Source organism: Grammomys surdaster, unplaced genomic scaffold, assembly GCF_004785775.1.
Source record: "Grammomys surdaster isolate TR1022 unplaced genomic scaffold, NIH_TR_1.0 126313, whole genome shotgun sequence".
NCBI classification, from domain to species: domain Eukaryota; kingdom Metazoa; phylum Chordata; class Mammalia; order Rodentia; family Muridae; genus Grammomys; species Grammomys surdaster.
The window spans coordinates 11,269,622-11,280,164 of NW_021621113.1; the positions used below are offsets into that span (position 1 = coordinate 11,269,622).

Consider the following 10,543-nt stretch of genomic DNA (forward strand, 5'->3'; position numbering starts at 1 on the left):
GGTATTGGCTGGGTGAAAGTTCAGGGGACAGGTCACTATGACTCTGCCTATGATTCACTTGTCCTTATCTAAGTTGCTATTATCCGATAAGGCTACCTATTTACAAGGTCTATGACTACTCAGGTAAATTACCACAAAAGCTGCCTGTTGCAATAGCTTATAGCCATCTGTTTCGATGTTTTTCCACAGAGACCCAAGACTTTGTGTTAGCAGGCATGTATGTCAGGCCCATTGCTGATTTTAGGCCTATGGCTAATTTTAGGCCTTCAGTGTTTAAGCGGGGCTGCCCCTGATATCTCCCCCCCTTCTCCAAGTATAGAAGGGCTGTGGCAATTCTAATCTTGTGAAGGCGGGGATAGAGGCCTGACCTCCAGTAGTTGAAGGGGACCTTGTAATGTCGTTTTCTTTTTTAAACTAAATAATTTATTTTTATTTTTTATGTTCATTGATGTTTTGCCTGCAGGTATGTCTGTGTGAGAGTGTCAGAAACTCTCGAAGTGAAGTTAGAGATGGTTGTGAGCTGCCATATGGGTGCTGGGAATTGAACCCGTGTCCTCTAGAAGAGCAGCCAGTGCTCTTAACAGCTCAGCCATCTATCCTGTCCCTTGTTATCTTTTCTATTTCCTGCTCCCTGTGGTACTAACTTGGGTGTGTCCCCGAAGGAGCTAACATGCCAGCTCTCAATATACTTGGTCCCTAGACCCTAGTGAATGCTTTCAGGGCATTTACTCTGTGACCAGAGGCCACTTTTGCTTCTCTGAGGAGAATTGTGAACTTGGGGCTTAGGCAATGTTCTGTCAGTCTGTGGTGCTGTCCCAGGTCACCTCCTTTACCCACTCCTGCTTTAGAAGCCCAGCTCAGGGTCTCCAGGTCAGAGATCATCCTTCACTGTGACTCGGTGAGGACAGCCATCCCCAGCTGGAAATGGTTCTCTGGGGACATCTGGCACAGCTGAAATTGTCTGACTCTCATGCCTAATGAGGCCCACATGATGTGAACTTCAGCCTGTCCACGATATTCTCAGCAACACTCACGAAGGAATTCAGCCTTTGGCAGAAGAAAAGAAAGAAAGAGGCAGGGTTATTTTCAACCAGCCTGCCTCTTTTAAGAGTGATGAGCTTTTTAACACGCTCCCAAGAAAGCCGTACAAGGGCCTGATGTATAAAGCAAGGATGCTTGCTTGACTCAGTAGCCGAGGATCCCCAACCAATCCACAGTGGAGACTCCCTAGGATTCAGTTTTGTGACCACTCTTTTGTTCTTTCCCTTACAGTGACCTAAGGATAAAGGACTTTTTTGTTTGTTTGTTTTGTTTTGTTTTTCGAGACAGGGTTTCTCTGTGTAGTCCTGGCTGTCCTGGAACTCACTCTGTAGACCAGGCCAGCCTCGAACTCAGAAATCCGCCTGCCTCTGCCTCCCACTGCTGGGATTAAAGGCGTGCACCACCACTGCCCAGTGGATAAAGGACTTTTGATGATGAAACAGGTTGGACCATGTCCTTCCTCATCTCAGAAGGTTTTGGATCTTACCTCCTAAAGATGGCGAAGTTGAGGCCAACATTCTCTGGGCACCAGTTTCCTTCTATGGAAAAAAAAAAACTAAATATGATCAGCCTTTTGCGAATCATTCAGAGACCCAAAAGGATGCCCTTCTAAACTAGGACTGACATGGGTCAGTAATTCCTGCACTTGGAATGTTAGCCAAAAGATTAGGTGTTCAAGGGCATCCCTGGCTACCTATTGAATAGAAGGGTGGACTGTACTATCTGAGCTTCTGTTTCAAGAACAAACTGAACATAAAAACAGTATTCTTCTCTTTTCTTTTAAAAGTAGATAGGTCATGTTGGTCATGGAGGAGTGAGTGTATATTTAACCTCATTATTCTGGAGGCAGAGGTAGAGAGATCTCTGAGTTTGAGGACAGCCTGGTCTATATAATGAGTCCGGGGCTAGTGAGGGCTACATAGTGAGATCTTGTCTTAACAACAGCAAACAAAATAAAAAAAAAAAAGATCCTATTCAAGCACATTTGCAGCCTGCTTTTTCCATTTTCCAACCCATAGATATTGGGGGTCAGGGGACAGAGACACAGCTCCCTGCTGTCACCCACAGCAACCTGAGTTTCCCTAGACTTTTAGGGACTTCAACTCAGACCAAATGGATTTCTGGCTTTAACCAAAAAAAAGTATTCCAGGGCCAGTCAGTATAATGAGGCAGAGTTAGAGATTTTTATTATAGATATTTTGAGGGCTAGAGGGGACATTGAGAACGAAGTAAGACAGGCCCAAGAGTGGGTATAGATTCCTCAGGGGAATGTGGCAATTGATTGGCTTAGCATTAGCTAGACCAGTTAGGTGGCTCTCATGCTAAACCTCAAACAGTTGCTAAGAAGCCCCTCCCCTGTCATTTGATATGTGAGATTGAAGATGCCTTGGATAGAATTACGATCTAGAACCCCTAGGGTTGCATCAGGAGGCTAGTACATGCAGGAGGTTTCTGGTGAGATTCCTAGAAAATTGCCAGTTTACAGCTGGGAAGGGAGGAAGGCCTTGGGCAATTGTTAGTTGTGCTGGAATTATTTTTTTATATTTATTTCTTTATTTACTTTGTGCGTGTTGGGAATATAGCAGAGATCAGAGGACAGCGTTTGACAGTTGGTTCTTTCCTTCCATTGTGTGGGTCTGGAGAATGAACTCAGGCTTGACAGCAAGTGCAAAGCCTTACCAGCTAGCTGTCTTGCCACCTTTATGCTGGAATTCTTTTCTGGCAAGAGGCTTTGACCAAATTGCTGAGTAAGGGGCTTCTTTTTCTCGTCCCAACGTTTTTCCTGCCTCAACAAATATTTCAAATTTTATTCAATCAACTGATTATTGGCATTAAATCATTTTTATTTTTTGTTATTTAAAAACACTCCAATGAATATTGACTTGGGTCAATAGATCTATTTTGAGGAATTTTAAGAATAACCTGTAGGGGGGCTGGAGAGATGGCTCAGTGGTTAAGAGCACTGACTGCTCTTCCTGAGGTTCTGAGTTCAAATCCCAGCAACCACATGGTGGCTCACAACCATCTGTAATGAGATTTGATGCCCTCTTCTGGTGTGTCTGAAGACAGCCACAGTGTACTCATAAATAAAATAAATAAATCTTTAAAAAAAAAAAATAAAGAATAACCTGTAGGACACTGCAAGGAGAATTCAGGCTTCGCAGGCAGATGTGCTGGCTGAGACTTGCAGCATCTCTGGTTGTTTTAGGAAGCAGGTGTCTGAGAGGAGTTGTAAGAGTTATTGATAGGTCGCCTGGGTTTGAAGCCCATTATCACTTTTAGTTAAAGGTCTGAGTGTATTTTTATTCTCCCCGTTCCTGTTTTTTGAGACAAGGTTTCTCTATGTAGTCCTGGCTGTACTAGAACTCGCTCTGTAGGCCAGGTTGGCCTTGAACTCAGAGATCCGCCTTCCTGTGCTTACTGAGTGCTGGACTGAGTGTATTTCTTAACCTGAGCCCCAGTTTCCTCTTCTGAAACCTTTTCTGTGGCAGTGTTGAATACATCAAATGCTGGTCTGGAGGGGCTGAGATGGAGCTAAGTGGAAAAGCACTTAAAGCCCCGGGTTTGGTCCCTAAAGAGTGGAGTGAAATGCAAGCCTAGGAAATGTAACCACAGTACATGGCATATAATAGTCACTCAGTAAAAACACTTGCGGTTATTATATTAAATAAGCAGTATGCTGGTTTTGGGTGGTGGTGGTAGATTAAGAGCTATTTTAGTGATTCAGCTGGTATAGAGGTTGAAGACTTTGAAGCTGGACTAATTGCTCTCCAGCTCTCCTCAGCAGTATGCCTCTGACCATGTTCCCCATCCCCTCTGGCCGCAGTTTCTTCATCTTTAAAACCCAGGTTTCAAGGTTCTCTGATAGTTTAAAGCGTAACACTTCTTAGTGCTTAACACATATGTCATTCAGCTTCTCATCTGATGGCGGCCACATCAAATAATCCAGTAAGGGCTGAAGAAACAGCCCAGTGGGTAAAGGCATTTGCCACTATGGCTAAGGACTTGAGTTCCATCTCAAGGACCCATAAAGTAGGAGGGTCCTGCTTTCTATATGTGCACCGAGGCACGTTCTTTTTTTTGTTTTTGTTTTGTTTTGTTTTGTTTTCGAGACAGGGTTTCTCTGTGGAGCCCTGGCTGTCCTGGAACTCACTCTGTAGACCAGGCTGGCCTCGAACTCAGAAATCCGCTGAGGCACGTTCTCATAGGATAAGATGTCATATAACAGTAACAGAGCGAGAAAGTCTAGAAAGCCGGAGGGAGTGCTGCCACGTGACCACAGCCAGTGCGGAACCTTCACGGTCCTCCTGGGATCCCACCGCTTTCCCAGGAGGCCGCAGTAACGTCGCAACCACTTAAGCAACGACTTCCGGTCCCCCTTGCCCCCCCATCCCGGGTCTCCATTTCCTGTGTAGACGTCATCAAAGGGCGACGAGCCTACGGTTACCAGGAAAAGCTGCGCGGCTGTGTAGGGGTCGCAGGTGATTTCGAGGCGTCTGGCGCGGCTCGGAGTCGCCATGGAGAGCGGAGCGCGGCCGTCGCTCGGCCAGGTCCTCCTGTTGGGCACCAGTTCGATGGTCACCGCCGTGCTGTACTCCATATATCGGCAGAAGGCCCAGGCCGCCCAGGAACTCAAGGTCAGTGAGGGGGGCCTCGCTGGCAGCTCGCACCGGGGCTCACCGGGGAGCCACAGGGCCTCAGACGACGCGCAGCCAGAGGGGACCCCGGCCACCCGCTGCATCGAGGCTGCCCCGCCCCTTCGCTCCAAAGTCCTCGGAGTTAACCCCAGTGCACTGGACGTCATCGCAGTGCTGTAAAAACTATTTCTCGAAAACATGCTGTGAGAAAAACAAGCCGTTGTCCTGGGGGATATTCCATTCTAGGACAACGAGACGTCTACACGTAATCGGACCGTGTGATAAGGCGAAAATCGGGTTGGAGTCAGGCAGAGAAAAGTGTGCAAATATAGGGAAACGGAGAGTTCCGTTTCTTTTGCTATAGTAAAATACTCCGACAGAACGCAACTTAGGAGAGGGAGAAGGGTTATTTAGTGCGCAGTTTCAGGTTACCATCCGTCATCGTGGGGAAGTCCAGGCAGGAACTTGAGGCAGCTACCAAATCACGTCCGAGTCGAGAGAAACAAACACATGCATGCTTAGCCCTCAGTTTGATTTCTCTGCTGTTGTACAGTCCAGAGCCCAGTCCTAGGGAGTGGTATCAGTCACAACACAACAGGCGAGTTTCTCCACGTCAGTTAGAGCTGTCAAGACAGTGTCTTAACAGCTGTGCCTACACAGGCTGATCCAATATAGACAGTTTCTTATTGAGACACTCTTTCCAAGTGATTCTAGATTGTGGCCAGTTGACAGGGGGCTTCGCCGTTTTAAACAAGGTGATATTTGGGGCGGAGATGGAGGATGTGAAGATATTTAAGGCAGGGGTGATTCCAACTTGGAGAACAGCAAACTTAGAGGCTCATTCATTTAACCACTCGGCTCCTGGTTTCTACAGTCATTTCTTTGTATATTATAGTTACTTTAAAACTACATTCTCATCTGAGGGTTGCACTTAACAGCTCACACCACACATTTCTGCTTGGACTTATTTTTGTTAGCTCAATGATTGCCTGAGATAGATGACAGTGGGTATTCGCTGATGATCGCAAACCCAGACATTTGACATTGAAAGGAAATGTCACACAGCTAGTGTTAACTGTCAACTAAGCAGGAGCTGAAATCACCTAGGAGACAAGTCTTTCGGTGCACCTGTGAGGGCTTGTCTCCATTAGGTTAATTTTGATGACAAGGTTTGCCTTGAAAATGGGCAGTACCGTTCTCTGGGCTTGGGTCCTTGACTGTGGAAAAGGGAGAGAGTGAGCAGAACACACAGAGCTCTCCATGGCTCTGTTTCCTGATTATGGATATCATGTGACCAGCTGCTTTAAGCCCCCTTTACTTTGACGTTCTGCCTCAGTCAGGGTTACTTTCGATGTGATGGGACACTGTCACCAAATCAACTTGGGGAGGAAAGTGTTTATTTGGCTTATGCTTCCAAATCACTGTTCATTGCTGCAGGACATCAGAAGGAACTGAAACAGGGCAGGGGCCTGGAGTCACGAGTTGATGCAGAGGCCCTGGAGGAGTGCTGCTTACTGCTTTGCTCCTCATGGGCTGCTCAGCCTGATTTCTTACAGACGGAGATCACCAGCCCAGGGGTAGAGCCACCCACAATAGACTGGGGCCCTCCCCCCTCAATCTCTAGTTAAGCTGGGTTTTAGGGAGGAATTTTTCTCAGTTGAGTTTCCCGCCTTTCAAATAACTCCAGCTGTGTCAAGTTGATGTAAAACTAGCCACTTCCCCAGGTTGAGTGCATCCTTGAACCGTGAAAAACCCAAATAAACCCTTCCTCCCTTAAGTTGTTTTCTTCCAAGTGTTTTATCACAGGGAGAGGCATTGGAACTAAGCCAGCTTGGAACTTAAATTTAGGTCTTTGGGTTAGAGGGTAGTGTGACAGGCCAGGCAGGAGTGAAGATTTCTGTTTTGTCCTTCTCATTGACTGTCAGACTCTTGAAACAGTGCACTCCAAGAAACTGAAATTTCCCCAGGAAATTCCTGCTGCTGGGAGAAGCCAAGGCCCTAGGGGTAGCTAGAGGGAGATCTTATCTCAAAACCAAAACCAAACAAACAAGCACAAAAACAAACCCAGAACAGACAACAACAAAACAAGTTGAAGGGAACCCTCAGATGCACGCTAAGTTCTAGGCCAGCCTGTGGTACTTGAGACTTAGCCTAAAAAAGGATGAAATAATGAACCCTTCCTGGAAAAGCTGTGGGAGTTCTCAGGTTAGACTTTCATCTGTTGGTCAGGTTATGAGCTTACAGAGCTGAGTTTGTACCTTACTCCCCTGTGGGTTTTTTTGTTTGTTTGTTTGTTTTTGTGATGAGAGTGCTTGGTTATTGCATGGCTTCCATGTGTCAGCTGTGGACTGTGTTTTCCTGTCCCTCAAAGTTCATTTATCCTACCTAAAATTCCATGAGATTGTCTTCTCCCTCCCCTTACAGTTTTGGAGGCCGACTCAGATGAGTGAAGGTGTTCAGAATCAAGGATACACTGCAGCTTGAGCTAGCCCCTGAGTCATCAAGGATACACTGCAGCTTGAGCTAGCCCCTGTCTGCTGAGGTTCCTTCTACTGTGTGCCAAGTAGCGAGCACCTTTTATATTCGCTTGTAGAAGTATTCAGGTAAAAGGAGCGTTTTGTTGAACTGGCAAGAAGATGGTGACCTCCAGCCTTGGGGACAAGGAGCCTAGAGCCTTCATGTTCAGGGCCGGACTTCGGAACAGGAGCCTCCGGATTCTCCCTCATCCCTCTCCCCACCTTACCTTAAGTCTGATAGAGCACTTCAGTACTCAGTGTCCAGTTTAATATCTATTTATTTTTGCACTTAGGGAGCTAAGAAGATTCATTTGGGTGAAGATTTAAAGGGCATTCTTTCAGAAGCACCGGGAAAGTGTGTGCCTTATGCTGTCATTGAAGGTGCGTTTGCTTGTTTAGTGGGAGTGGCAGCAACTGCCTTGTTCCAATACCGAATGAAGACCATCTTGGCTGACATAGTTCTTTTACATTTATTTGTTTATTTTATCTTGTGTGGGGGAGGGCAATGTGTAGGTGCCACTCCACACTGGTGGAGGTCAAAGGACAACTTGGGGGTTGGCTCTCTTTCCACCTTCTTGTATGTTTTCCAGGGCTCAGGTCATCAGGCTTAGTGGTGCTTAACCTGCCTACCCTCATAAGAGCCTTTTAATGGTGTTGGGACAAGGTGACCAAGCCAATGTGGACTTCTGATTGTTTCAGAGAGACTCAGTGTGGTCTAGGGTAGTTGTTAAGCACCAAGTGACGTGATTCAGGTGAGGCACTTACGTCAGGCACTTTGCAGCGTGCTCTCTAGATGTGCCTTACAGTGACATGGATGCTGTTGTGTTGATTAGTTAGTGAAGCTCAGCACGTGGAGTCCTTAAGGAGAGGTCAGAGCATCCTTCAGAGACCATCATTGCTTTCTCCCCAGGAGCTGTGCGCTCTGTCAAAGAAACGCTCAACAGCCAGTTTGTGGAAAACTGCAAGGGGGTGATTCAGCGGCTGACTCTTCAGGAGCATAAGATGGTGTGGAACCGAACAACCCACCTTTGGTGAGTGCCCTCTGGCCTCTCTATGCCACCTCACTCGGTCTGTTCTGGGCCCTGGGCTTGCCGAGTCTAGCTTCTTGGAGACTGGATGCAGAGCTGCTTCTCCGTGCCCCCAGTGCTGCTGTGTGCGCTGTGCACTTCCCTTAGAGCCCAGGAAGCAGCTGTCATAGCTCAGGCTCCTAGGCCCACTTCCTCATTACAGAACCTGGTTTTGAGAGGGGACCTGGAATCCGTTGATTCTTAGCACAGTGAAGCGGTAGAACCACTCACGTATAGCTCAGTCACGGGAGGACTTGCTTAAATAATTGTGTGCCTGCCCACAAAGTGAGCCATTTTCCCATCTGCTTCTAGCAGGTTTTTGTCTCAGGTATTCTGTGATGGTGACACAAGGGCGTAGACCTTAAAGGTGACCTCTGTTGCTCCCCGGTGTCCACTGAGACCTGAGGGACCTGAGCCGCCCCTCCTTGCTCTGGACTCACTAATGCTTTAGGACTCACTGAATGGAGACTGGCCTCCAGTTAGGATGGTGGGTCCCTCCTGTGGATTCTGTATGTGCACCCACATGCAGGGGACCCCATGTGTGAGAGTCGGGCGTGGATTCTGTATGTGCACCCACATGCAGGGGACCCCATGTGTGGGAGTCGGGCGTGGATTCTGTATGTGCACCCCACATGCAGGGGACCCCATGTGTGGGAGTCGGGCGCCTGCTCCTCTTTGTTCATCTTTGGTCCTTGCATTTTTTAGGAATGACTATTCCAAGATCATTCACCAGAGGACTAACACTGTGCCCTTTGACCTTGTGCCCCATGAGGACGACGTGTCTGTGTCTGTACGAGTGCTGAAGCCCCTGGACTCGGTGGATCTGGGCCTAGAGACTGTGTACGAGAAGTTCCACCCCTCTGTGCAGTCCTTCACTGATGCCATTGGCCACTACATCAGCGGTGAGCGGCCCAAAGGCATTCAGGAGACAGAGGAGATGCTGAAGGTCGGAGCCACCCTCACAGGGATCGGTGAGCTGGTTCTGGACAACAACTCTGTCCGCCTGCAGCCCCCCAAGCAAGGCATGCAGTACTATCTGAGCAGCCAGGACTTCGACAGCTTGCTGCACAGACAGGAGTCGAGTGTCCGACTCTGGAAGGTTCTAGTCCTGGTGTTCGGCTTTGCCACCTGTGCCATCCTCTTCTTCATCCTGAGGAAGCAGTACCTTCATCGGCAGGAGCGCCTGCGCCAGCAGCAGCTCCAGGAAGAGTTCCTTGAACATGAGGCCCACCTGCTGAGCCAAGCCTCACCTGAGGACAGGGAGAGTCTGAAGAGCGCCTGTGTTGTGTGTCTGAGTAGCTTCAAGTCCTGTGTCTTCCTTGAGTGCGGGCACGTGTGTTCCTGCCGCCAATGTTATCTTGCCTTGCCAGAGCCCAAGAGGTGCCCGATCTGTCGGAGGGAGATCACCAGGGTGATACCCCTGTATAACAGCTAGGGGTCTTGTGGTCACATGGCAAGTGTCCCTCCCCTTGTCACGGTCTGTCTTGAGGCCTTTTGGTGGGGTGGCTGTACCTTCATGTATGATGGAGGGGACACCAGCGAGCTGTGCACCTCCAACAGCTGGGGGTTGCTTCTCAACTTGGACCTGGGGGGGGTCCCATGGTGAGGGCCCCTTCTCAGGAGCTAGATCCATGTGTATGACTGAATAAGACCAATTTGTTGTCCAGGCTCCGTGGCCAGTCCTCTCGACTCCTGCTCCCTAGGGTGTGTGTATGTGTGTGGCAGGGGTGAGTTGGTTAGCCTGGGAAGAAGGGCCTTACAGTCTGGCCTCTTGGGAGACTGCCCAGACTCCTCTACATGCTTCTGCTCAGGGGAAAGAATTTCTAAAGACTTGTCAGGTGGGCAGGCCACAGTGTCTTCCTTACTTGCTTACTTTACTGAGTAATGTTTGCATATGTGTGAAGACAGCAGGTCAGCCATCTGCTTGGCCCATCTGGGTGGGGCACAGGTCAGCAGGAGGACAGGAGGCTCTTCTAGGTGTTTTAGGTGGTAGGCAGCCTGGGTGTTTGCCTTTGACACAGGGAAGGCACTAGAGCTGAGGACGTGGGACTGTTGCCTGGCTTCCCAGGCTGCTCCAGTTTCCCATAGAGATGTCATTAAACGAGAGTGAAGGCTGCTGCTGCCCTGGCCTCTGGCCTTTGTGTCTTCTTTGCTTGCTTTTGCCAAAGAAGGGTGGCCGGGGGGCACCCACACAGCGGGCCTCTCAAGACTACCTCACTGTCCCCAGCACACAGTGGGCCTGTCAAGACAACCTCACTATCCTCAGCACACAGTGGGCCTG

The 10,543-nt window shown here is 48.7% G+C and overlaps 1 protein-coding gene across 1 annotated transcript; it reads left to right on the forward strand.

Moving 5' to 3' along the window:
- The first annotated feature begins 4,480 nt into the window (after positions 1-4,480).
- Positions 4,481-10,396, forward strand: Mul1 (mitochondrial E3 ubiquitin protein ligase 1). Its single transcript, XM_028759734.1, has 4 exons — positions 4,481-4,679; positions 7,489-7,576; positions 8,106-8,226; positions 8,968-10,396. The coding sequence occupies exons 1-4, from the start codon at positions 4,560-4,562 to the stop codon at positions 9,695-9,697; spliced, it is 1,059 nt and encodes a 352-aa protein (XP_028615567.1). The 5' UTR covers positions 4,481-4,559; the 3' UTR covers positions 9,698-10,396.
- Positions 10,397-10,543: the final 147 nt, after the last annotated feature.

Excerpts from the sequence above, each read along its gene's own strand:
- Mul1 (XM_028759734.1), top strand. The coding sequence starts at position 4,560 with ATGGAGAGCGGAGCGCGGCCGTCGCTCGGCCAGGTCCTCCTGTTGGGC. Across the intron at positions 4,680-7,488 it reads AGGCCGCCCAGGAACTCAAG|GGAGCTAAGAAGATTCATTT; the intron begins GTCAGTGAGGGG and ends TTTTGCACTTAG. Across the intron at positions 8,227-8,967 it reads AACCGAACAACCCACCTTTG|GAATGACTATTCCAAGATCA; the intron begins GTGAGTGCCCTC and ends TGCATTTTTTAG.